The sequence below is a fragment of the Chiloscyllium plagiosum genome, chromosome 45 (assembly GCF_004010195.1).
Source record: "Chiloscyllium plagiosum isolate BGI_BamShark_2017 chromosome 45, ASM401019v2, whole genome shotgun sequence".
NCBI lineage: Eukaryota > Metazoa > Chordata > Chondrichthyes > Orectolobiformes > Hemiscylliidae > Chiloscyllium > Chiloscyllium plagiosum.
Genome location: NC_057754.1, coordinates 3,751,155 through 3,778,302, shown reverse-complemented (window position 1 = coordinate 3,778,302; position 27,148 = coordinate 3,751,155). Strand labels below are relative to the sequence as shown.

The 27,148-nt window shown below is 46.4% G+C and overlaps 2 protein-coding genes across 3 annotated transcripts; one reads left to right on the top strand and one right to left on the bottom strand.

Annotated features, from left to right (window-relative positions):
* The first annotated feature begins 293 nt into the window (after nucleotides 1–293).
* Nucleotides 294–6,173, top strand: LOC122543839. 2 transcript variants are annotated; one of them, XM_043682653.1, is made up of 2 exons: nucleotides 294–311; nucleotides 2,585–6,173. In XM_043682653.1, exon 2 carries the CDS (start codon nucleotides 2,614–2,616, stop codon nucleotides 3,802–3,804), a length of 1,191 nt encoding a protein of 396 aa, XP_043538588.1. In that variant the 5' UTR covers nucleotides 294–311; nucleotides 2,585–2,613; the 3' UTR covers nucleotides 3,805–6,173. The 2 variants fall into 2 exon arrangements, with proteins under 2 accessions (XP_043538588.1, XP_043538587.1); XM_043682652.1 differs by lacking the exon at nucleotides 294–311 and adding an exon at nucleotides 417–654.
* Nucleotides 6,174–18,435: 12,262 nt separating this feature from the next.
* Nucleotides 18,436–27,084, bottom strand: fam89b (family with sequence similarity 89 member B). The gene is made up of 2 exons (XM_043682650.1): nucleotides 26,677–27,084; nucleotides 18,436–18,961 (listed from the first exon to the last, which is right to left on the bottom strand). Exons 1-2 carry the CDS (start codon nucleotides 26,923–26,925, stop codon nucleotides 18,686–18,688), a joined length of 525 nt encoding a protein of 174 aa, XP_043538585.1. The 5' UTR covers nucleotides 26,926–27,084; the 3' UTR covers nucleotides 18,436–18,685.
* Between the last annotated feature and the right edge of the window lie 64 nt (nucleotides 27,085–27,148).

The following is a 27,148-nucleotide window of genomic DNA, read 5'->3' as shown; positions in this document are numbered from 1 at the left end:
TCTTTTGTGGCTGACAGCCCGTTTACCCAATCAATAGCCAAGAACTTGCCCTCCTCCACATGTATTTGCGTGGTAAGAGTTCGCCTCTTCACTTGAACGACATGGCGGCTATCCAATCAGAATGTCAAGTCCTCGACCGACCTACACCCACGCAGATACCGCCCACTTTCCTGACCGACAGACCAGCTGTCCAATCATAGCCAGCTTTCTGCCACACATATACTCCCCCCTTGGCTGCCGACGAGAGATTGCGGCCCGCCTTTTCGTCCTGACTGATGGCCATTAAATCCAACCACGAGCCAGTGATGTCGGTACGTCAATCTAATTGGCCAGTACCCGCGCATCGATTGGTGCCGCGGGCTGTCCCTCAACCGAGGAGGCCGGGTCTATGGCGTGTTTTTAAAAGGTGGGGTTGGCAATGGCGGCCATTTTGAGTCGTCTTTGCAGCGGGTCGTGTGTTTTCCTCTCTGTCGGGGATGATGTTGTGATCGGAGCGGCATCATTTTTGGGTGGGAGAGGTGTCGTGATTGAGACCGGGATTCGGTTCCTCGCCGTGAACGACCTCTTCTTCCAGTGCACCCCTCTTTTTCTCCCCCCTCCCTTGCCCCGTGCTGCCGCTGAGGGACCGCAAGGAATCGGTTTGTTGAGTCGGAGGTGAGAGGTCGCGCTGCTCCCCTCCCCCACACCACCGTTGGGGCAGATAGGGGGCTTTCACGGTGACGTCACTGCAGCAGTGACCCCGTCGCCATTGCTCCTGTGGAAGGCGCCTGTCTGTCGCTTCCTCGGGTCTCCCAAATCTGAGTTTCCAAACCCTCCCCCAACGTGCATCTGCCTTCCCAGGTTCCTTACCACCCTCCCAACATTCCTATCTATTTCTCAGTCCCCTCCTTCCCCACCCTGGCATTGCTGGTTAAGGTCTTATGCCCGAAGCGTCCTGCTCCTCGGATGCTGCCTGACCCGCTGTGTTTTTCCAGCGTCACGCTTTTCGCCTCTGACCTCGAGCGTCTGCAATCTTCACTTTCTCCATTTCCTCGGGTCTCTTGGAGTAGGCCCAACATTTCTCCCCCATTTTGCTTATTTGCCCCTGGAGGTGGTGGTGGATGAACGCATCCTTTGAATAATTGGACCGACCCAAATTGCCCGCCTGTCAACCATTTTGAGGTGGGTCTGAAGTTAAGTGTCCCTGAAGGACATTCGTGAACCAGATGGGTTTCATAAGTAGAGATTGCTGGAAAAGCTCAGCAGGTCTGGCAGCATCTGCCTGTGGGAAATAAGTTAACGTTTCAGGTCAAGTGATCCTTCCTCAGTCATAGAGATGTACAGCACAGAACCAGATCCTTCGGTCCAATTCATCCATGCTGACTAGATAACTGTAATAAATCCAGTCCCATTTGCCAGAATTTGGCCCATATCTCTCTAAATCCTTCCTAACCATTATACCCATCCAGATGCGTTTTCAATGTTGTAATTGTACTAGCCTCCAACATTTCATGTGGTAGCTCATTCCATACATGTAGCTGTGTGAAAAAGTTGCCCCTAGGTCCCTTTTAAATCTTTCCCCTCTCACCTTAAACCCCTGCCCTCATTTTGGACTCTCCACCCAAGGGAAAAGACCTTGTCTATTGACCCTATCCATGTCCCTCGTGATTTTATAAACGACCATAAGGTCACCCCTCAGCCTCCAATGCTCCAGGAAAAATAGCCCCTGTCGATTCAGCTTCTCCCTGCCAACAGCCTTTTAAATCTTTTATGAACTCTTTCAAGTTTCACAACCTCTTTCCTATAGCAAGGAGACCAGAATTGAATGCAGCATTCTAAAAGTGGCAATTATGGTGTGGAACCATTGGAAAAGGTGCAGAGGAGATTTACCAGGATGTTGCCTGGTATGGAGGTCTTATGAGGGAAGGCTGAGGGACCTTTGAAGCTATTTTCGTTAGAAGAAGGTTAAGAGGGAACTCAGTAGAAGCACACAAGATGTTCAGAGGATTAGGTAGGGTGGACAGTGAGAGCCTTTTTCCCCAGATGGTGATGGCTTGCACAAGGGGACATAACTTTGAATTGAGGAGTGATAGATATAGGACAGATGTCAGAATTAGGTTCTTTACTCAAAGACGTGGAATGCCCTACCTGCAACAGTCATAGACTCGCCAACACTAAGGGCATTGAAATGGCATCGGATGAACACATTGATGATAATGGAATAGTGTACGTTAGATTGACTTTAGATTGATTTCATAGGTCAGCGCAACATCGAGGGCCAAAAGGCCTGTACTGCGCTGTCATGCTCTGTTCTACTATGTTCCCTGTATTCCATGTGATCTAATCTTGCTAACCAGTCTAGCATGAGGAGCCTTGTTGAATGCCACAGTCTTGTTCCCCCTTGAGATGTGATTGCACACAATTTGATGCAGCTCCAGCTGAGACCCATCCAGTGTTTTACAGAGATTCATTACGAGATTTTCATAAACCAAACAAAGATCTAGGATCCAACCTTGCCTCAGCGCCATCTGCTCTCTTCCCAGAAATTAATTAATCTCTCTCTCTTTCCCCCCCCCCCCCCACCCCCACTCCACCCAACTCTCAGATTGCACCTAGAACACAAAAGAGGAAGTAATGAAAGCCATTAACAAGATGGATCTCGCTGACTTTAAGGGAATTAAGACTAAGGTTCGGCCATCCAAGACACAATCTGTCTGCGGTGTGGTGGAAAAGTTTCGACCGCTTGGAAGATCAAGCCACCAGGAAGCAGAATGCTCCAGGGCACCATGTGATTCCCTAGATAGGTACGGCCAGCAAAAGTCGCTCTACACTCGTTACCGCCCAGACGGTGTTACCCAGCAATCTGTCGATTATCGCGAGTATGTTCCGCCCAGCCCTCAGCTTGGGTCTCAAGCTGCCCATCGTGTGCGTGGGGGCAATCGGCTCCAGTATCCTGTCCCTCCAAGCCTCTCAAAGAACAATTCCCTGTACCACCGCTTCCGCCTGCCTCCGGCCCCTGCACCAAAGCTGGAAAACCGAAAACCCACAAAGAGGAAAATGCCTCAGGAGGATAAGCCTGCCTTCGCCAAAAGGTCCCGCCCCTCACTTATCAATACTCCTGCCCAAGGACAGAGCCTTCACTTAAATACCTCTGAGCTGGGAGAAAGTTCCCAACCGAAACAGTTAGGTGCTCCCATCCTTGGAGGGAGGTTTCAATCCGGTCTGTTAAACACCCCTGCCTTTGCAGAGAGTAACCAATCCAGCCTGTTAAATTCCCTCGCCTTGGGAATGCAGGGCCAATCCAGAGTTAATGCAGCCGTGCTTAAAGAGAGTCCTCAACCTGGCCTGTTGAATACCCCCACCTTGGGAGAAAGCGCCCAATCGAAATTATTAAATACCCTCATTAAGGGAATGCGTGCCCAATCTAGTCAGTCAAGTGCCCCTGCCAGGGATCAGAGCCAACGAGCTGGTCTATTGAGATCCCCCTCACCAAGGAAGAGTGCTGAATCTGGCTTGTTGAATGATCCCTTGCTGAGAAGGAGTGCTGAATTTGGCCTGCTAGATGCTCCTGCCCCGAGAGAGAGTGCTGAATCTGGCCTGCTAAATACCCCCAGCCTCCGAAAGAATGCTAAATCCGGCCTGCTAAACGCCCCTACCCTGAGAGAGATTGTACGATCGGGCCTCTCAAATGCCCCTGCCCTGGGGGAGAGTGCTGAATCCGGTCTGAGGCATGTGTCCTCTGTGTCTGCCCCCGCTCATCCAAAAGCGAACCTGAAAAAGCACTTGCTCAGTCTTGCTCCACGTCATTTTGCACCTCCCAAGTGATGTCAGTTTCTGCACCTCTGTGGTGTCAAACTAATCCCAGCCAGCAGTCTCTTCAGAGATACGTGCTGAGTTTCTGCTGTAATTGCATCACATCCTGAATTGTTAACATTTATTGTAGACTGCAAAGAAACTGATCCTGGTCAGAAGTATAGATACGATTTTAGTCCACACCTACTCCCCTGCCTCCCACAAGTCTGCCTCACGACGGCAACATCTGGACCTTCTGTTGGCACCTTACTTTCTTGCTCATTTCTGGTCCCTCTGCCCTAACATTCATCATTGGCTAGAGCCCTTTTCTAGACTTCAGCAGAACAAAGCACTGCCTCGCTGTCTCGGCATGGCTCATCGGTGTGGACTTGTTGGGCCGAAGGGCTTGTTTCCACACTGTAGGGATTAAAAACAAAAAGTCCTGTGACGAGAAGTGTCCCTGTTCTGACATGAAGGCAGTGGATGTGTACAACTGCTTCCCTGCACATCTCCTCTGACATTCTTCAGTGAGTTACCTTTCCCCCCCACATCGCTGCATTGCATTTTTGGCTCGATCTTAAATTATGCATACCTTCCAGCACCCCCACCTACCTACTTACAGCAAGGTGACATTTATATGGTGCAGTTACAACACCAAACCGATGTTGTCCCAGTTATTCAATTGTGCGTAAATGCTTTGTGAGCTTAATTGGATGTAGCAGAGCTTGCATCTAAAGAAAGGGTATCCTTGTCATCCTAATCAGCAGTGGCTATCAGTAATGTGTCCCCTTTCTGAAAGCAGAAACAATGCGCAAAATTTGTACGAAAGCAAATTACATCAAGCCCCATTCACCATATAAACTGTACTGCCTCTGGTACAATGATCCCATCCATTTCTTCTGGCTTCCTCCACAATTCTGAAAACTCAAGCGGCCAGGAATGGTTAGATCAATGACACCACCCCTCGGCCAGCACCTCCACATCCCCGTTTTCCAGCAAAGTTGTATTAATCCTCTATTATTTTGAGGCATCCATGTCAAAATACTAATTAGAATTATTGCATATGCTTGTGAGTTGTTGCTGTTTGTTACAGGCACGCAATCATTTTGAAGCGAGCTGTGGTTAGTAGCTGGAACCAAAATTTGATCACATTTCAATCTGCAATTCTGACTCTGACTGACTTGCATCTGAATTTACTCAACAATGTTAGGCTTAAGCAGATGTGTTCCCATTTTTATCTATAGAAAAGTGAATTCTGCATCACATGATATAATGCTCCTGATTTGATTTGTTTGAACAATGCCGTTGAATATTTGTTAAGTATGTGTTCTGTTATGATCCCAACTGATGTTAGTATTGGACAAGTCGTATCCCAGATAGAGACAAATCTTGTTTTGTTAAACATCTTTTTTCATTCGTTAAACACATTCACAAGAATACTCCAATTTGCTTTTAACACAATTAAACAAGGGCTACGTTACATTAGATAAGATTTAACTGCAGACATCAGAAAAACGTTCAAAATCGCAGTCCCCCTTTTATCGGAATAATATCCTTACACACCCAAAACTCACCGAAGAGTCATCACCATCTCCATTCTAAAACGTCTTAGTCGGGCTGGCACAGCTGCAACAGATTTCCTTTTGGAAAATTTCTAGAGGCTACTTTTCTTCAGTTGGTACTCCCAGAGAAACCTAAAACAAACTGCAAGCTAAACTTGCTGTTACTTTAACTTCAGGGGAAATACAAGGTCCCTCAAGTCACTTTCCAAAATTTCTTACCCGGGGCGGAGAGTTTAATATGTTTACCCATCCATCCAAGCACCTAACTTACTGCTTTCTGGATTGTTCTTCTCTGTGTATGTGCCTAGACCCAGTAGGCAACAGCACAGCTTCTTTCTTCTGCCATTTTATAATGTATTGCACTGTTAACCCCTTCCTCTGCTTTAAGGTTAGAAATCCTCATTAAATACATCTGAGTGACCATATACAAAACAAATCTACGGAACAAAACTAAAATCCATCTCCATCCCCCACTTCTTAACACACAAAATGTAAAATATAATATAAATTTAACTTAAATTATGCATTGTTCTTGACAACACCTGTCAAAACAAAAATGGAAAGCTATCTGTAAGAGACATTTTCATTTTCTATTTGTGTCATCGTTATTTCTATTACACTTCTCCAGTTTTTACTCGCAATAACAATGCATTTACTTCAAATATACAAGGACTCTTCATAAAAAAAAATCACATTCTGCACAAGTCTATTTTGACTCCTCCATTTTGTTTTCCTCCATATTTGCTCTTGATAAAACATCTGCTTTGATATTGTCTCTTCCTGTGACATGAATGGATTTAAAATTGTATGGTTTCAGCATTAAACTCCAACAAAACAGTTTCTGATTCTTGTTATGAAATTTTGTAAGGAAAGTTAAAGGACTATGTTCTGTTGAAATAGTAGCCTGCAGAGTTACGTGTAGACTGCAAAGTGTTTCAGAGCCAACATCGAATTCAAAGTCACCCTTTTTTTTTCCCCACAGTTATTTCTGATGGCAACAGATCAATTTTTCTGAAAAGTAACTGACTGGCTGTTCATTCCCCATCTCATCCTGCTGTAATAAAACTGCACTAACATTCATGTAAACTGGCAACAATAGCAAGTTTAACATAATTTGGTGGCAGTACTCACTACAAGTTTTCAACCTGTCAAAAGCAATTCTTGATATTGCACTGTCCATTGAAATTTATTGGCCCTTTCTTATCAAGATTATCAAGTGAATCACACCCAGTGCTGAAATTTGGATCCAATTTCTGATAGAACACACTCACACTCCCATATCATTAATTTGTTGTTTTGTCTCAGGTGCAGAAAATTCCAGGATAGTTTTTATTTGCTACTTGGTCATGTCTCTCAGTGTTGCCCAAACACTGTAAGTTACTTCTGCTTTGGCAAGTTCGTCTTTGAATTCAATTTGAAGATGACCAAATTGGCCCTTTGTAGCCGATCAAACCATTTGCTGAAGTATTCTTCCCAGGTTTGGCTGAACACAATCCAAATATATCAATATCTACAACCACAGTTCTGTAATCCTTCAGTAACCTTGTTGGTTAACCTATGGAATGTTGCTGATGCATTTATCATCCTGAACGGGCATTACATCACATTGATAAAGTCCATCTGAACTTACAAAAGCTGACATTGCTTCGGTCATATTGGTCAATGGAACTTGCCGATCTCCCTTTAATAAATAATCACTGTAATAACCTTGCTTGTCCATTCCTTTCAATGTAATCCTCCAAACCTGGAATTGAATATGTATTTCTGCATTGACTTGACGATGATCTATACAGAGTCTTGTGACCTCGCTGGCTTCAGTACCATAACAATAGGTGAGCTCTAGCTATTCTGATTTACATTTTCACATATACTTGATCTCCTCTCTCACTTAAGATAACTTACCTGATTAAGCCCGTAAGGATGTTACTTTGTCTGATGCATCCCCTACATTAACACCAACACAGCAGTGATTCTTATGATACTGAAATATTTTTCCTGACTAACTTACATACACACATGTTTGAGTCTGAAATTGCTTCCAGCAGTCACCTTGAAAGTCTTCTGAGAGAGACAGCATTATCTTATCTCTTGACTTTGTAAGCACCTCTGTGCAATCCATTTTGGAGGGTCAAATTTAGAATTTTCAAAATCCGATCCTTTCTCAAATCGCTCTGATCATTATATTTTACTCCCTACTTCTTTCACCATAAACACAGGACTCTCCTGACTATCCTCCCATGTAACTTTAACAGATTAACTTCAATTTTTCTTCCAGTACTCACTACATAATTCCCAACTGCTTCATTCATGACGTTAACTTCCCTTATGATTTGTTAAGGTCCAGTGAACTTTGCTTTCACCAGAAACAGCTGGCATTGTTTAATACCTTATCCCGAGCAACAAAATTTCCAGTGTGGGCACTTCCATGCAATCTTGCTTTCACAGTTTGTTTGGCAGTTTTCAAATGCTTTTTGGTCATCTCACACTTTGAAAAGTCCCCCATTTACCCTGTCGGATGGAATCAAGTTAACAGAAAACACTCAACAGGTTCCTGTGCTTAACAATGGCTACTTTTCTTGTACAAATAAATAAGTTTCAGATACAGGTAAACAGGCTATGAACTATCAACATATAATTATTAGGTAAAACATAAACCCTGTTTTTAAACCCTCAAACCCACATTTACATTGGTGTTATGGCTGGGACAATGAGTTCAATGAGATGTTCCCTTTACTTCCCAAGACTTCCTGTTCTTCAATCTCTGTCAGGTTCTTTCACTTCTTTGCAGATGGCACAGAGTGATTGGTACATTAATTACAAAGTCTCTTCATTGCTGCTTGAAGGCAGCAGCCTACAGCAGCTGGTGGGAGAAGATAACTGGCTTTTTTCAGGCTTCAGGTACTTTTACTGCGGACAGAGAGAGACACAGAATCTGCTCTTTCAGCAATCCAGAGGCTTCTCCCCTTCTATTGGAAACGCCCACGTTGACTCCTGTCCAGGAGCTAGTCACAGAGCTATTGTCTGGGCTGATAATCTCTGGTATTCACAATGGGTCACAAGTGCACAAACCAGCCAATGAACTGTTGCTGGCCAAACCTCAGTTGTGCGACCCCTACAAAGCAACGATGTAAACACAACTCTCAATGAGTTCCAGAAACTGGTTTTCAAAAGCGCAGTCATTCCTTCTGCATCCTTGGAAGTAAAGAAAATAAAACAATGTGATCCTCCTAATAATAAGTAGATGGATGTTCTGACAGGCTGCTGTATATACATTCATAGCTGTATCTGTCAGGACATTGTATAACTGAGGTCTTTCAGCCCACTTCAATTTTTCACAGCTATCTCTTCAAATAAGGTAACATTTTTCAGGTGTATCCTCTAAATTTAGGCACAAAGTTGAAGATTTTTAGTTAAAATCGTCCATGGAATCAAAATAATCCTTTGAGCTATTGTCTTTCTTCCTTTCAGCTTTTCTTCAGATGACTCATGTCTGATCTCTCACTCTCTCTCTCTGGAGTTCTAGGTTTTTCACTTCCCTTTCCATCGCTCATTTCTTTCTCCTCTCCTGACGGTTCAGCCTTTTATTTCAGTTTTTCAATCCATTTCTCTTTTTTTCCCCCAGCTTTTTGTTGTTCCTGTTTCCTCCAATTCAAGTTTTCTCATTCCGATCTGAATCTCAGCTAGTCTTAGATCAGTTTCAGGTTTCTCTCCATTTAATTCTAAATGCTGGGTAATCACTTTAAACACATCATCCTCACAAGATCCTCCTTATATTTCTACTTTCAAATATTCCACAAACTCCCAGTTTATCCTTCAATTTCAAATGGTCTTCTATTACATCTTCTACGCCCAGAGAAGTCTTGATAACAATCAAAGAACAATACAGCGTAGGAACAGGCTCTTTGGCCCACCAGGTCTGCACCAATTCCTAATTCTTGTTTAGACCTGCTACTTATTGCCCACACACTGTTTCTATCCCTCTGCATCTTATCAAGATATGCCTTAAAATTGCGAATGTGTTTGCTTCCTCCACCCCCACTGGCACCTGTCACCACTGTGTGAAAAATGATCCCTGTACTTGTCCTGTAAACCTTCCACCTTAAACCTGTGCCCTCTTGCAGTTGACCTTTCCACTCTGGGAAACCGCTTCTGATTATCCACCCTCATAAGTTTGTAGACTTCTGTCAGATCGCCCTTCAGCCTTTGTCTTTCAAGTGAAAACAATCCGAGGTTATTCAATCTCTTTTCATACGTTAAATCTTCTAGACCAGGCACCGTCCTGGTAAATGTTCTCTGCACCCTTGTTCCTTTAAGAATTCACAGATGTCTTTAAGTTTGAGGCCACGTTGTTTTGATCCCAGTCAATGTGAATTGTGGATGATTCAGATCTCCGAACGAGAACCTGTCTGGAACAGAGATTCTTTTTTTTTAATAAGCATGGAGGTCAGTAATAAATTTACAAGAATCCACTACTATGCTTTTAACACAAATAACTATTAAACAAGAATAATAAAACATAAACTACGTCACACTAGACTTTTCAAAAAGCAGAGTTTAAGATAGAGATTGGGCAAAACAAAATCTCAGGAGTCATGCATCTTTTAAACTCTTCCCCTGAAAAGATGGTGGAAGTAGAGTCCTAAAATATTCAGAGTTAGGTAGATCCCTCTTAAACAAGGGAATGAAAGATTATTGGGGTAAGGCAAGGATGTGGTTTTAAGGTTACAATCAGCTGTCACAACCTCATTGATTGACGAGATATGCTCCAGGACCTGAAAAGTCTACTCCCAGTCTTGATTTGTTTGTGTGTTAGTCAAAAAGGTTGGAAGAATTCCACTATAGATTGCAGAAAACGATTCAAAATTCTACTACCTCTTTTATCCATTGGTCTGGTTAGTTTAGTTGGCTTGGTGAATTGAAAGTGGTGCAGAATCAAGGTCAGTAAACACAGGTTCAGACCCTGTACCGACTCTAGCAGTTCATGTTGGTGTGCCTCCCCGTCTGATCCCATGCTTGTGGAGCAGTCACATAAATCAATTTTCTCTGTCATAGAGACATACAGCACAGGAATCAATGCAACTAGTCCATGCCAACCATGTTCCCAAACCAATCTAGTCCCACCTGCCTGTGTCAAATCTTTCCCATTCATGGACTTATCCAAATGTCTTTTAGCATTGTAACGAATAAAAAGGATTGCTTATGCTTATATGTCACCTCATGGGGGCTGTGTGCTGGAAAACGAGTCCTGAAGTCATCTCAAAACTAAAAGCTAAGCTCAACATGCACAGAACCCCTGTATTACCTGCCTTTTTGTAGACAGGAAACAGGGACTAAGTTTCTGCACTTAACAAGAATGACAATTTATTACAAATGAATAGATCCCAACCACAGATAAACAACAATGAGCTGTCGATATAGCCTGTACCAGTTGAAACTATCTTTAGAAAATTACCCTTGCACAAACATATACAGACACACGCAGACAGACAAAAAAAAATCAGTGTCAAGATCAGTGGATACAAAAGCTAGTAAGGAAGGTCAATGGTTCCTGTCTGCAGGGTTCACTAAGACCATTCTTTACTCACTAGTTTTTTCAGTCTGTCTGCTGCAAATACTTTTCCCACCTTTGCATGAGACACAGTGACTGGTTCACAAATTATACATCAGTTAAAAGCAGCTGATTATAGCCACTGGTGGGAGAAGAATGTTGCCTTTCTCCAGCTGCAGATATCTTTTATTCACTGAGAAACACACACCACTTCCCTCTCTGGAGGTCGGGAAGCTTCTGGCGTTAGTGTTTACCCCTACAAGTTGCCTAGGAACCAATCGCCTAGCAGTTAGCAGGCAAGTACCCTTTGTCATCAGTTGGACACCACTCCATAAACCAATCTGCTACGTGTTGCCAGTTGACTCTCACTTTGCACCCATGCCCTGGTGACAGCTCATCTGCAACTAACTAGTGTAAACACCACTTAGATCGGGCTTCAATAAGTTGCTTTTCAAAATGCAGCAAATCCTTCCACAATCCTCAGTTTTTGAGAGCAGTCCCGTTTTCTATTTCAATTCACGATCGATTATGGTATTTACACATTGTTGTCTATCTGTACCCCTTTTTATCTCAGCAATATCCTTACAAACGCCAGAGCGCCAGAGACCCGGGTTCAATTCCCGCCTCAGGCGATCGACTGTGTGGAGTTTGCACATTCTCCCTGTGTCTGCGTGGGTTTCCTCCGGGTGCTCCGGTTTCCTCCCACAGTCCAAAGATGTGCAGGTCAGGTGAATTGGCCATGCTAAATTGCCCATAGTGTTAGGTAAGGGGTAAATGTAGGGGTATGGGTGGGTTGCGCTTCGGCGGGTCGGTGTGGACTTGTTGGGCCGAAGCAACAAGTCTAATCTAATCTTAAAAAAAAAACACTCAAGCCTCAGCAACCATCTCCATACTAAGGCTTCTTGGTCAGGCTGGCACAGCTGTAACTGGCTTCCTTTTGGCAAATTTCTGTACGTTTACCAGATGCTGTCTTTCTTCAGCTAGTATCTGTCCTTGAGATACCTAAAGCAGACGGCGAATTAAACACTTACTTCAGAGCAAACACGAGTTCCCTAAGCTCAGCAGTTTTCTGCCACATTTCTTGCTTTACTGCAGCAACCTCCTCTCTAGCACGCACACACACACACCAGATATATGGATTTGCTCCTCTGACAGTGAGTTCTTCAACAATTCTCTATTTCACTGCACTGTTAGCTCCCGCCTCCACTTTAACAGCACTGAAGCATCATTAAAATGCACACACACATCCAAATCTCCAGACTCCTCGGTACTGGGCACAAACCAACTGTATGGAATCAAACTAAAAACCATGCCTCACCCCCACCACCTTTACACACGAAATGTAAAGTTCAAACTTAACATTATTGTTTAAAAAAAAGTATATATGGAAGATTTATTAAGCAGGAATATTCCAACACACAGCAATCCCATTTTTAAAGATTCAAATGTTGACCTGCAGTTGAAAATTGAGATATTTTCTGATCTGCAGAATCACTGGCCAAACAATTCAAACCAGACCAGACCAAACTTTGCATCCAGATTTACTCAGCAGTATCGAAACAGAATTACATGATATACTCGGTTGGTTAGGCAGTGTAAGTGGAGAGTTAAGAGTTAAGTAAGTGGGAGTTAAGATTTCAGGTAGATGGTTTTTCGTCAGCATGGGGGAAGAGACAGAAATGCTATCGATAGGTTCTGAGCGAATGGAAGAAGTGGAGAATAATAAAAAAAACTTGCATTTGTATAGCGCCTTTCACAACCACCAAAGTGCCTTGCATTTGTTAAAAACGAATTTGAAGTGTAGTGATTGTTTTAATGTGGCGGTTGGTTTGCAATCAATAATCTACAAAGAGCAATGTGATATTGACCAGATAATGTGGCTTTTTTTCAAAAAACAGTTGTGTATCAAAGCCAGCCCATGCCAAATCTAACCCCCAAAGTAAATGAGTCCCACTTGTCTGTTCCTGGCCCATATCCCTCCAAACCCTTTCCTATAATTGTCTGTGTGGAGTTTGCACATTCTCCCCATGTCTGCATGGGTTTCCTCCGGGTGCTCCGGTTTCTTCTCACAGTCCAAAGATGTGCAGGTTGGGTGAATTGGCCAGGCTAAATTACCCGAAGTGTTAGGTGAAGGGGTAAATGTAGGGGAATGGGTCTGGGTGGGTTGCTCTTCGGAGGGTCGGTGTGGACTTGTTGGGCCAAAGGGCCTGTTTGCACACTGTAATTAATCTAATGTAATCTAATCTTATCCAAATGTCTTTTAAATGTTGTAACTGTACCCACAGTCCACCACTTCCTCAGGAAGTTCATTTCACACGTGAACCACCCTCTGTAAAAGCATTGGCCCTCGTGTCCTTTTTTAAATCTCTCTCCTCCCACCTTAAAAAGGTGCCCCCTAGTCTCAAAATCCTACGAGCAGGATGACAGTAGACTGCTTGGTCCTTTAACCCTGCTCCACGACTCAGTACTTGTGATCAGTAAAATCATGTCTGATCTGGTTGTGGTCTCTATGTCTGTTTGCACCCCATAATCCTCAGTTCTGTTATCCGTCAAGCAGATATCTAATTCGGCCTGGAATAAACTTAAAAGACCTGCAGAACCATAAAAAAGTTACAGTCCAAAAAATGGCCATTCAGCCGGCCAAATAAACAAACCGCCCATTCTAATCCTACTCTACAGCACTTGACCTGGAGCCTTGTAGGTTACAGCAGGTATAGATCCAGATTCGTCTCACATGAATTGAGGATTTCCACCTCAATTGCCAACTGGGCAGTGAATTCCAGACACGTACCTTCCTCTGGAATAAAAAAATAGTCTCCTCAAAGCTTCTCCAACCCTTCGACCGATCACCTTAAATCTGTGCCCCCTGGGAGTTGACTTTTCCCCGAGGGAAAACCTGTTTTTCTTGTGTACTCTCCTCAAATCCCTCATGATTCTGCACAACTCAATTAAATCACCCCACTGCTGCCTCTGTTCTAGGGAAAACAATCCTAGTCCCACCACCTTTTCCCTGCAGTTACAATTTTCAAGCACTGGCAACTTTCTTGTAAATGGGACTCCTTTCCCTGGAGCCTGAGAGGCGACCTGACAGAAGCTTATAAAATAATGAAGGGTATAGACAGAGTTAATGATAGTTGTCTTTCCCCTGGGATGGGGAATTTCAAAAACAGGGGACACATTTTTAAGGTGAGGAGAGGGATTTGAAAAAGACACGAGGGGTGAATGTTTTACACAGATGGTGGTTTGTGTTTGGAATGAACTTACTGAGGAAGTAGTGGATATGGGCTTAAAAGACATTGGATAAGTGCATGAATAGGAAAGGATATGGGCCAGGAGCAGGCAGGTGGGTCTAGTTTGGACTGGTTGGGCTGAAGGGTCTGTTTCTGTGCTGTATGACTTTATGGAGGGGGTTAGATTGGACTCTCAGGCAATCAGCTGGGGAATGGGCAGGAAGGTTTAGTTTAGTTTAAAATTGTGGTCAGTATGGACTGGTTGGACCGAAGGGTCTGTTTCCATGACTGTGACTCTAGACATTGTTCTTAAAAGTATATATATTCTTTTAAAATATTAAATGATATTTCACACAGACTCCACTACCATCTGGGGATGAACATTCCACATCCTCATCGAGAAAATATTTCTCCTCAACCTCTGACTTAAACATTAAATGATGTGCCCTAATTTTAGTCTCCCCACAAGGAGAAACGTCCTTTAGGTAAATCAGTACTGACCAGGATATAGGGGATAACTAACCAGATCTTCGACAGCATACTAAACACAGAGGGTGGTGTGTAGAATGAACATCCTGAGGAAGTGGGGGATGTGGGTATGGTAACAATGTTTAAAAGACATTTGGATAAGGACGTGAATAGGAAAGGGTTTGGAGGGATATGGGTCAGGAGCAGGCAGGTGGGACTAGTCTAGTTTGGGATTATGGACTGGTTGGGCTGAAGGGTCTGTTTCCGTGCTCTATGACTCTATATTGCCGTGGCAACTTTTAAAGCTACCTGCGTAGACTTTGGTTTCACCTCTCATTGAGAGATGTCACCTGTGACAGTGCAGCACCTCCTCTGTGTGACACTGGAGCTTCAGCCTCGTTCTTTTTCACGGCATAGCCTTGAAGTTAGACTTGAGTCTATCGATTCTAACCTGGCCACAGGTGACATACACAGAGCCATCCATGGAACTGTGCTGTGTATAAATCGCCTGCCCTGTTTCGTACTTTATGTTTCAAAAGCAGTGTAAAAGACATTAGGGCATTGTGAAAGGTGCTACAGAAATGCAATTCTTTCTTCTTTCTCAAAGCTGGAAATGGCATTGAGGTTCCCCTGTGGAAAGAGTTGAAAGCTGCACAGTTTTTTTTAGATTGGGCAATCCCCAACTTGCTGCCCTGTACAGTCTTTTCTCGTCAAGTCTGCACCCGTTAACGTGGGAGAAGATGAGATTCTCCTTGTATTCCCTTAACCTGTCCACTGGACATTTGTTGGTATTGCTATATTCCTCATGATCAATATCCTGGGAGCCACCGTTGACCAGAAACTGAACCAGATAAAAGGGCAGCTCAGAGGCTAAGGAATTCTGCAGTAATTAATGTGCCTCCTAACACCCTCCCACTCAACCCCAGAAACTTGTCCACCGTTGACAAGACACATGTTAGGAGTGTGATGGAATACTGTCCGCTTGTCTGGGGGAGTGCAGTCCCAACAACCCTCCAGAAACTTGAAACCACGCCCCAACACCTTCCACATTTACTCTCCACAACCACCTGTTCGACTCAGCCTCAAAATAAGAGGGAGCAGATTTCGGACAGAGCCCAGGAGGAATTTATTCACCCCAAAGGGATGTGAATCTGTGGAATTCTCTGCGCAATGAGGCTATGTCGCTGAATGTTTATAAGGCAAAGAAAGATATGTTTTTGAACAGTAAAGGAATAAAGGGTTATGGTGAGAGGGCGGGTAAGTGGAGCTCAGCTCATGAAAAGACTCAGCCACCATCTTATTGAATAGTAGAGCAGGCTCGAGGGGCCGAATGGCCTGCTTTTGCTTCTAGTTCCTATGTTCTTAAGACGCTTAACTGCCTCCTGAAATGAGCAAGGCACTCATTTCACGGAGCAGTAAATGCTGGCCTTGTGGACGGTGTCCAGGGTATCGCCTCCATTAACAGCTTCCCGGTGGCTCTGTGAGAAACCATTTATACCAGAGGGAAGCTGGGAGTTGTGTTCCTGCTCTGAGTCCGTGGACGCGGGTTCAAGTCCCACCTGCTCCAGGGAGTGGCGATACTGTCTCTGATCAAACAGATTCAAAAATATCTGCTCTATCGCTTTGAATGGGATGTTTGTCAATCTCAGAAACCCTTGGGAGTTCTACAACGATTTTCTTACTCCCTAAAACCTGTCCGCCATCAACCAAGGCACAAGTCGGGAGTGTGATGGAATACTCCCCCACTTACCTGGATGGATGAATGCAGCTTCATCAACACTCAAGAATCTCGACACCATCCAGGACAAAGCATATTTCATTGGCATCACATTCCACTGCCAATGGCTGGCAATATTGGCACAAGTTCCTGTGCTTTACCTGTCTTAGGAGTGTCTGATGGGGGCAGAGTCTAGGGACTTTTACTCCAGTTTGAGAGTTGGGGAGATTACTCTGAATCTAACTCTATGCTATCCCAGGAAGTGTCTGATGGGGGCACTTTACTTTCAGTTCAGAAGTGTAGAGAGAGCTTTACATTCTGTTTAGTAGCAGGAGCTTTACTCTATATCTAACCCTGTGCTGTCCCTGTCCTGGGAGTGTTTGATAGGGGGACAGTGTAGAGGGAGCTTTACTCTGTTTCTAACCCTGTGCTGTCCCTGTCCTAGGAATACCTGATGGGGAAAATGTTGAGGAAGCTTTACTTTCTGGTTACATTCAATTCAAAAAGAGTAGAGGGAGTTTTACACTGTATCTAACCCCACGGTATTCCTAAGCTTTGAGTGTTTGATAGGGGCAATGTCAAGGGAACTTTGTTTTGAATTTTAAAAAGTAGAGAGAGCTTTACTGTGTCTGTAGACATATGAATCATAGAATCCCTATATTATGGAAGCAGGTCATTCAGCCCATCATGCCCACAATACCCCTTCACAGGACATCCCACCCAGACACACCTTCTCTAGCCTATTCCTGTGACTGCATTTCCCATGACTGCAGTCCACCTAGTCTGCACACTATGGGCAATTTAGCATAGTCAGTCCACCTAACCTGCACATCTTTGGACTGTTGGAGGTAACTGAGCACCCAGAGGAAACCCACACAGATAGATGGAAAATGAGCAAACTCCACGCAGTCAGTCGCCCGAGAGTGGCATCAAATCCCTGGCACTGTGAGGCAGTAGTGCTGATCACTGAACCACCATGCTTTCCCCGTCTCGGAGTGTTTGATGGGGATGTAAAGTAGAAAATGGTCCATTCTGAACACCAAAATCCCCCACTGAGATGGAACATAAATATCAGGCAGCATAACGCATATCCAAAAAAAAAGGTAAGTCAAATTCATTTATTTATAATTAATGGTTACATGTCATGTGATAAAACCATATAGTGTATAACTTAACGTGTGTCTGCTGCTCAACTGAAAAATAAAGCAATGCTAAATATAAATTATACAAAAACTCCTGTCTTCTAACATAGATTTCAGAATTCTAACTTTATAACATGAACATGCATTTTGTTTCAAAGTAACAAACATCTCAATTTCATTGTCAGCAAATTACATTGCCAGCTACAAGAGATGAACAGGACAGAAATCCTGGATCACATACTGACTCTTACTTGGGTATGGCTCTGACACACACACTCACCCTTATCAGGGTTTGGGCCACACACATGCACACATACAGACTCTCACTGGGGTACAGGCTGCCTCACACACACAGACTCTCACTGGGGTACAGGCTGCCACACACACACACACACTCTCACTGGGGTATGGACACACATGGACACAGACACACACACACTCTCACTGGGGTATGGACTCACACACACACACTCACTGGGGTAGGGACACAGAGACTCTCACTGGGGTATGGACTCACACACACACACACACACACACACACACTGGGGTATGGACACTGACACATACTCTCACTGGGGTATGGACACACATGGACATGGACACACACACACTCTCACTGGGGTATGGACACAGACACACACACCCACACACAGACTCTCACTGGGGTACGGGCTCACACACACACAGTCTCACTGGGGGTATGAAATCTGATTCTGAACAGGGAGAGTTTGCCCTGATTTTGCTACGATCGCAGATAAAAGAAAATTGACTATGGCAGACTGCGTCAGAATGAAGAAACAATCCCTTGCTAAGAATTCCCGAGCAGTGGATTGAGTCGACAGGAGAGCTGAGGCCGCTGCATGCCTGTCGACTGGAATTCGGAATGCATCAGGAAACCAAGACGGTGTGAGAAGGGGAGCTCCAAAAGTGACCAGATGCAATGCTGCTGTGTGTTCTCTCCTCCCTCCCACTTTACCAATCCCACCCTCTCATCCCAGACCCTGCCTGCCCCGCTCGGGAATCTGTGCGGTCATGAGGCTGCTCTAAGTCCCCTAACATCGCTACGGGAAAAGAAATCTGCCTTCCTGACCCCCTAACCGCCCCATTTAGGTAACGGGAGCCCAGTCTCTCAGCTCACCACCACTTCCACGAGGGATGACAATGCTCGTCCCTGCCGGTGAAAAACACATCGCAGGAATGAATTTTTTTTTTTACAAAAGGAAAGGCAGAACCTGGAAGCGATATAATTATATTGTAATGTGGAAAGAATCCTGCAGCCACTTGTCCCGGGAGTTCTGCGTCGGGGGGACTTTCAGACTCTTGTGCGCCACGTCGTCCTTGCAGCGGTCCGAGCCGTCCTCGTCGGCTTCCAACTCATCCTCGTCATCATAGTCGGGATTTTCCGAGGCATAGGAGTGCATGGACGAGGTCATGTCCTGGTACAGGCCCTTGTAGTCCTGAATGGACTCGTGCAGCGACCACAGTTGGCAGAGGAGGGACATGTCGAGCTGTCGCAGGCCTACCTGTAGAGGAGGAGAGACAAGATCGGGCAGAGGCGGGGAAACACACCTGGCGTACCAAGGGGTGTGGGGGAACAATTGTGAGCTGCCCCCTCCTCCACCTTGGCACCAACGACAGAAGACCACAGCTGGTTTTCAAGGCTCTCGGGGAGAAGTCTTCCCGACGGTTGTCCGGTGACCCCAGGGGAGAATTAGCCATGATTCCTCTGCTGCCAATCACTCTCCCCAGGGTCAGAGGTAATCAGCCAGGGGTCATCTCCACCCCTCCCTGAGAAATCAGCCAGGCGTCCCACTCCCGATTGTGGGTGGGAGACCCCAGGGTTAGGGGAGAGGGAAGGGAAGGGTGCATCAGTCTGGATGCCTGCTTATCCAAACCCCATGTCTTCAAACGCTCTTGATTAAACTGTGCTCAGCAGAAGCACAGAATGGAGTGCTTGGGCTAGGGAGGGTGTAGCAAGGGCTGGACTGTCAAGGTGGGATGGGGTGGAGCCCGGGGGTAGGGGCAGGGGGGTCATAAAGCCCCTCGTGGCTGTTCCTTCTACACAGGAGCTTGGCAAGTGCAGGGAGTTAGTCCATGCAGAACCTTTCAGCTGGAGAGTTTGCCTGATGGAAGTTAGAAGGAAAGGGTAGGGGGCTTAGGGAACTGTCCTGACTAACTATACCGCTGGTAAGCGGGTTATTCAGGATGTCCTGTGAGCCAGATGCAAGGACAGGCTGGACAGCCTGAATAAACAGGAGCAGATGTGACTGCAGGTCCACTGGGCCTTAAACACAATCCTCGCCTTCCACCAGCAGGTGCTGAATCTGACAGAAAGAAACAAAGTGCCCTTTCAGGCACAGCATGAGCAAAAGCAAACTGGGAAGACATTGTTCACACAAGGCCAGGACAGGCACAGCTTGTCCAGAGCACTCCCTGTGCTGAGCTCAGCTCCAGGCCAATACGTACATGCACAGGAAAGGAAAATAGTTCAGCTGTAGTTTGTACAGTATCATGATCCGCGCGCCCCCAAGCCCACCCCAGTGAGAGTCTGTGTGTGTCTGTGTTAGGTGGGGAGGACCCCATACACACTCTAACTCTCGTGGTATATGTGTGAGAGAGAGATCAATTCCGTGCCCCAGTGAGAGTCAGAATGTGTGTGTAGCCCGTACCCAAATAAGTGTGTGTGATCCCGTGCCCCAGCTAGAGTCAGAGGGAGAGTGTGTGTGTGACTGTGTGAGGGATCCCGTGCCCCAGTTAGAGTCAGAGTGTGTGTGTGGGATCCCGTGCCCCAGTGAGATTCAGAGAGAGAGTGTGTGTGAGAGATCCCGTGCCCCAGTTAGAGTCAGAGTGTGTGTGTGTGGGATCCCATACCCCAGTTAGTGTCAGAGTGTGTGTGAGAGATCCCGTGCCCCAGTTAGAGTCAGAGTGTGTGTGTGGGATCCCCTACCCCAGTTAGTGTCAGAGTGTGTGTGTGAGAGCCCTCGTGCCCCAGTTAGTGTCAGAGTGTGTGTGAGGGATCCCGTGCCCCAGTTAGTGTCAGAGTGTGTGTATGGGATCCCATACCCCAGTTAGTGTCAGAGTGTGTGTGTGGGATCCCGTGCCCCAGTTAGTGTCAGAGTGTGTGGGTGGGATCCCATACCCCAGTTAGTGTCAGAGTGTGTGTGTGGGATCCCGTTCCCCAGTTAGTGTCAGAGTGTGTGTGAGGGATCCCGTGCCCCAGTTAGTGTCAGAGTGTGTGTGAGGGATCCCATACCCCAGTTAGTGTCAGAGTCAGTGTGTGTGTGGGATCCCGTGCCCCAGTTAGTGTCAGAGTGTGTGTGAGAGATCCCGTGCCCCGGTTTCAGAGTCAGTGTGTGTGAGGGATCCCGTGCCCCAGTTAGTGTCAGAGTGTGTGTGAGGGATCCCGTTCCCCAGTTTCAGAGTCAGTGTGTGTGAGGGATCCCGTGCCCCAGTTAGTGTCAGAGTGTGTGTGTGGGATCCCTTGCCCCAGTTAGTGTCAGAGTGTGTGTGAGAGATCCCGTGCCCCAGTTTCAGAGTCAGTGTGTGTGAGGGATCCCGTGCCCCAGTTAGTGTCAGAGTGTGTTTGAGGGATCCCGTATCCCAGTTAGTGTCAGAGTGTGTGTGTGGGATCCCGTGCCCCAGTTAGTGTCAGAGTGTGTGTGAGAGATCCTGTGCCCCAGTTAGTGTCAGAGTGTGTGTGGGATCCCGTGCCCCAGTTAGTGTCAGAGTGTGTGTGAGGGATCCCGTGCCCCAGTTTCAGAGTCAGTGTGTGTGTGAGGGATCCCGTGCCCCAGTTAGTGTCAGTGTGTGTGTGAGAGATCCTGTGCCCCAGTTAGTGTCAGAGTGTGTGTGTGGGATCCCGTGCCCCAGTTAGTGTCAGAGTGTGTGTGAGAGATCCCGTGCCCCAGTTAGTGTCAGAGTGTGTGTGAGGGATCCCGTGCCCCAGTTAGTGTCAGAGTGTATGTGAGGGATCCCGTGCCCCAGTTAGTGTCAGAGTGTATGTGTGAGGGATCCCGTGCCCCAGTTAGAGTCAGAGTGTGTGTGAGGGATCCCGTGCCCCAGTTAGTGTCAGAGTGTGTGTGAGGGATCCCGTGCCCCAGTTAGAGTCAGAGTGTGTGTGTGGGATCCCGTGCCCCAGTTAGTGTCAGAGTGTGTGTGTGGGATCCCGTGCCCCAGTTAGAGTCAGAGTGTGTGTGTGGGATCCCGTGCGCCCCAGTTAGTCAGAGTGTGTGTGTGAGAGATCCCGTGCCCCAGTTAGTGTCAGAGTGTGTGTGAGGGATCCCGTGCCCCAGTTAGTGTCAGAGTGTATGTGAGGGATCCCGTGCCCCAGTTAGTGTCAGAGTGTGTGTGAGGGATCCCGTGCCCCAGTTAGTGTCAGAGTGTGTGTGAGGGATCCCGTGCCCCAGTTAGTGTCAGAGTGTGTGTGAGGGATCCCGTGCCCCAGTTAGTGTCAGAGTGTGTGTGAGGGATCCCGTGCCCCAGTTAGTGTCAGAGTGTGTGTGAGGGATCCCGTGCCCCAGTTAGTGTCAGAGTGTGTGTGAGGGATCCCGTGCCCCAGTTAGTGTCAGAGTGTGTGTGAGGGATCCCGTGCCCCAGTTAGTGTCAGAGTGTGTGTGAGGGATCCCGTGCCCCAGTTAGTGTCAGAGTGTGTGTGAGGGATCCCGTGCCCCAGTTAGTGTCAGAGTGTGTGTGAGGGATCCCGTGCCCCAGTTAGTGTCAGAGTGTGTGTGAGGGATCCCGTGCCCCAGTTAGTGTCAGAGTGTGTGTGAGGGATCCCGTGCCCCAGTTAGTGTCAGAGTGTGTGTGAGGGATCCCGTGCCCCAGTTAGTGTCAGAGTGTGTGTGTGGGATCCCATGCCCCAGTTAGTGTCAGAGTGTGTGTGTGGGATCCCATGCCCCAGTTAGTGTCAGTGAGAGAGTGTGTGGGTGGGATCCCGTACCTCAGGGAGAGAAAGGAGAGCGTGAGTGAGAGAGAAGAGAGAAAGAGAGAGTGAGAGGCGTGAGTAAGAGAGAGAGAGAGTGAGAGAGAGAGATAATGTACTCCAGTAAGAGTGAGTGTGCGTATGTGGGAGCCGTACCCCAGTTAGAGTCAGCGTGCCTGCAAATGGATCCCAATACGAACATCAGCTAAAAACTGGCCTATGGAAACCTGTGTGTGAACTGGATTCCAGTCTGACAAAGACTTGAGCACACAATGCAGGCTGACATTGGCCTTGCAGTAGTGAGGGAGTGTTAACCTCTCAGATGAGCCTTTTTTCAAGTGGGGCGTTAAACTCTACCTTCTCACATGGACGTATAAAAAGATCCAGTAGACGTAGGAACAGAAGTAGGCCATTCGGCCCATTAGGTCTACTCCAGCATTCAATGAGACCATGGCTGATCTGATCATCTTCAACTCCACTTTCCTGCCTTTTCCCCGAACTGATTAGGAATCAGTCTTTGTTAGCTCTGAATCTACCTAATAACCCAGTACTGAAAGCTCTCTGCAGTAAAGAATTCCTCAGTTTCCCTATCTTATGTGAGAAGAAATTCCTCCTCATCTCCATCTTAAATGTGTGACCCCTTATTCTGAAATTATGCCATCAGCCCTGGACACTCCCACAAGAAGGAACAACAAAGGATATTTTAAGCTGGAGAGGGTTCAGAAGAGCTTTACCTGGATGGGAATACAAGGTTTGAGTTATAAGGAGGCCGGGACTTCTTTCTCTGCAGCGTAGGAGGTTGAGGGGTGACCTTATAGAGGTTTATAAAATCATGAGGGGTATACGTAAGCTGAATGACAGGTGTCTTTTCCTCAGGGTGAGGGATTTCAAGACTAGGGGTCACATTTTTTTTTAAAAAGGTGAGAGGAGAAAGATTTAATAAAGACATGAGGGGCAATTTTTTTTAAACAGAGAGTGGTTCATGTGTGAAATGAATTTCAAGAGGAAGTATTGGATGAGAGTACAGTTACAATGTTTGAAAGACATTTGGATAAGGACATGAATGGGAAAGGGTTTGGAGGGATATGGGCCAGGAGCAGGCAGGTGGGACTAGTTTAGCTTGGGATTGTGGTCGGCATGGGCCGGTTGGGCCAAAGGGTCTGTTTCCGTGCTGTATGACTCTGTAACCTCTGCATATCTACTCTCTCAAGCCGTCTACAAATCTTGCATGTTTTAATAAGGTTGCCTCTCATTCTTCTAAGCTCCAATGAGCACAGACCCAACTTCCTCAACCTCTCCTCATTAAAAAGAAAATCCCTCCATAACCAGGATCAGTCAAGTCATCCTTACCTGGACTGCCTCCAATGCTTTAGATAAGGCAACCCAAAATTTACACAACACTCCTGCTGTAGTCTGACCAATGCCTTGTATGGTTTTAGTAAGTACTCCCTGTTTTTATGCCTGCATTTCCTTTGAAATAAAGGCCAACATTCCATTTGCCTTCCCTATTACCTCGGAATTTGAATGCTAGCTTTTATGTAATTCATCGCAAGGACATCCAATTCCCTCTGCGTTGTAGCATTTTGCACTCTTTTCCCATTTAAGTAATATTCAGCTCTTGTTCCTGCCAAAGTGCATAGCCTTGAATGTTCCCATATACCTGGCAAGTTATTGCCAGTTCGCTTAGCCTGACCATATCCATTAGATATAGGAGCAGAATTAGGTCATTCGGTCCACCAAGTCTGCTCTGACGTTTGATCATAGCTTCTGCGTTCCTCAGCCCCATTCTCCTGCCTTCTCCCCGTAACCCTTGATCCCCATACCAATCAAGAACCCCTAGCTCTGACACTCAGTCACTAGGCTTCCACAGCCCTCTGTGACAATGAGTTCCACAGATTCACTACCCTCCGGCTGAAGAAGTTTCCCTTCATCTCCATTCTCAAGGGTCATCCTTTCCCTCTGAGGCTGTGCCCCTGACCTCTGCTAATAGTGGAAACATCTTCTCCATGTCCACACTATCTAGCCCCCTCTCTGCAAGTTTCAAGTAGATCACATGAGGGTGGTACGTGTATGGAATGAGTTGCCAGAGTATGTGGTGGAGGCTGGTACAATTGCAACATTTAAAAGGCATCTGGATGGGTATATGAATAGGAAGAGTTTGGAGGGATATGGGCCGGGTGCTGGCACCTGGGACTAGATTGGGTTGGGATATCAGGTCAGCATGGACAAGTTGGACCGAAGGGTCTGTTTCCATGCTGTACATCACTATGATTCCATCACAATCTCAGGCAATACATCCCAGAACCTAACCACTTGCTGTGGGGAAGAAAAATAGATTTTCCTTGTCTTAACTTTGCTTTATCCCTAATTACCATAAATCCACATCCCCTCATTCTCAAATCTTTGATCGGAGGGGGAAATGGTTTCTCCTTATCCTGCCCGAGACCCTTCAGAATTTTTAAAATCTCTATCAAATCACCTCCTCCGAGGAAAGCAGCCCCAATCAGGCAGCATCTAGGGAACAGGAGAATCGATGTTTCGGGCATTAGCTCTTCCTCATTCCTGAAGAAGGGCTAATGCCCGAAACGTCGATTCTCCTGTTCCCTAGATGCTGCCTGACCTGCTGCGCTTTTCCAGCAACACATTTCCATCTCGTACATCTCTATGATTCCATCACAATCTCAGGCAATACATCCCAGAACCTAACCACTTGCTGTGGGGAAAAAAAATAGATTTTCCTTGTCTTAACTTTGCTTTATCCCTCATTACCATAAATCCACATCCCCTCATTCTCAAATCTTTGATCGGAGGGGGAAATGGTTTCTCCTTATCCTGCCCGAGACCCTTCAGAATTTTTAAAATCTCTATCAAATCACCTCCTCCGAGGAAAGCAGCCCCAATCTATCCACGTGACCAACGTTCCTCATCCCTGGAACGATCGTCCGCTATGGATGGCAATACAGCACCATCAACCCAGAGTCATGGGTCTGCATTGTGTGGTCAGGGTACCCTGAAGATACAAGGTGGTAAATGCCAGGAGACAATGGCTGTAGTGGCAACAACACTGGACCGCTTTAGCACAGATATTGTGAAACTTGAAAGAGTTCAGAAAAGGTTTGTAAGGGTGTCGTCAGGGTTGGAGGGTTTGAGCTATAGGGAGAGGCTGAACAGGCTGGGGCTGTTTTCCCTGGAGCATCGGAGGCTGAGGGGTGACCTTATAGAGCTTTATAAAATCATGAGGGGGCATGGATAGGGTGAATAGGCAAGGTCTTTTCCACAGTGTAGGGGAGTCCAAAACTAGAGGGGCATAGGTTTAAGGTGAGAGGGAAAAGATATAAAAGGGACCTAAGGGGCAACTTTTTCCACAGAGGGTGGTACGTGTATGGAATGAGCTGCCAGAGGAGGTGGTGGAGGCTGGTACAATTAACATTTAAAAGGCATTTGGATGGGTATATGAATAGGAAGGGTTTAAGAGGGATGTGTGCCAAATGCTGGCAAATGGGACTAGATTAATTTAGAATATCTTGTCAGCACAGACAGCCTCCAACACTCCAGGGAGAATAACCCAACCTATTCACCGTCTCCCTATAGCTCAAACCCCTGGCAACATCCTTGCAAATCCTTTCTGAACCCTTTCAAGTTTAACAACATCTTTGCTATAGCAGGGAGACCAGAATTAAACGCAGTGTTCCAAAAGTGGCCTCACCAATGTCCTGTACAGCCACCAACATGAGATCCCCACTCCTGTACTCCACACACTGACCAGTAATGGCAAGCCTCACAGTTGGACTGAAGGGTCTGTTTCCCTGCTGTATGACCCTGTGCACTTGCAAGGCACGCAAGGCCTGGGACATGGTTGTTAAATTGGGCAAAAAGTGAGGACTGTAGATGCTGGAGATCAGAGTCTAGATTAGAGTGGTGCTGGAAAAGCACAGCAGGTCAGGCAGCATCCAAGGAGCAAGAAAATCGACGTTTCGGGCAAAAGCCCTTCATCAGGAATGAAGCCTGTTGAAGGGCTTTTGCCCGAAATGTCGATTTTCCTGCCCCATGGTTATTAAATTGTCTGTAGTGTCAGGTGGATTTGTCAGAGGGAAATGGGTCTGGGTGGGTTACTCTTCGGAGGGTAGGAAAGACTTGTTGGGCCTAAGGGCCTGTTTCCACACTGTAAGGGAATGTAATCTAAAAAAAAAAGCAGGGCTTGATGGGCCGACGGTCCTCTCTTCCCGGTGCTCTATGACTTTTCTTTGCCAATGGGTTGGGTTGGGTTAGGGAGAGGGAGGGAGGATGGAGGGGTGTACAGTAGGTGCCTTGGCTTACCATCTCCTTCCTCAATAAGGCCAGGGCTGCGTCCAGATTGGCCGGCTTGTTCCTCAGGAACTTCTCGGTGGCCAAGTGGGGCCGGCTCAGCTCATCCTGGATCATAGTCTTCTTGGCGTAGAGCCTCTCCACGTCCCTCCAGGAACCGCCGCTGGAATTGAGGATCCCGCTCAGACCCTTGGGCAAGGGGGGAAGCCCCTCAATGCCAGAAACCAGGCTCCCAGAGGAGTCCTCCTGACTCCCATTCATACCCTCTCCTTCTCTCAGCTGTCTACCTGGTGCATGCAGCAAGGTCTTTCCCCAAGCAGTGTCTTCGCCTGGTATCTCAGTCAAAGTTTCCTCTTTGTTGCAGGAATCTCTTCCTCTCTCTCCCCCCCTCTTTCTCCCTCTCCCTTCCTCCCCTTCTCTCTCTCTCTCCCTTCCTCCCTCTCTCTCCCTTCCTCCCCCTCTCTCTCCCTTCCTCCCCCCCTCT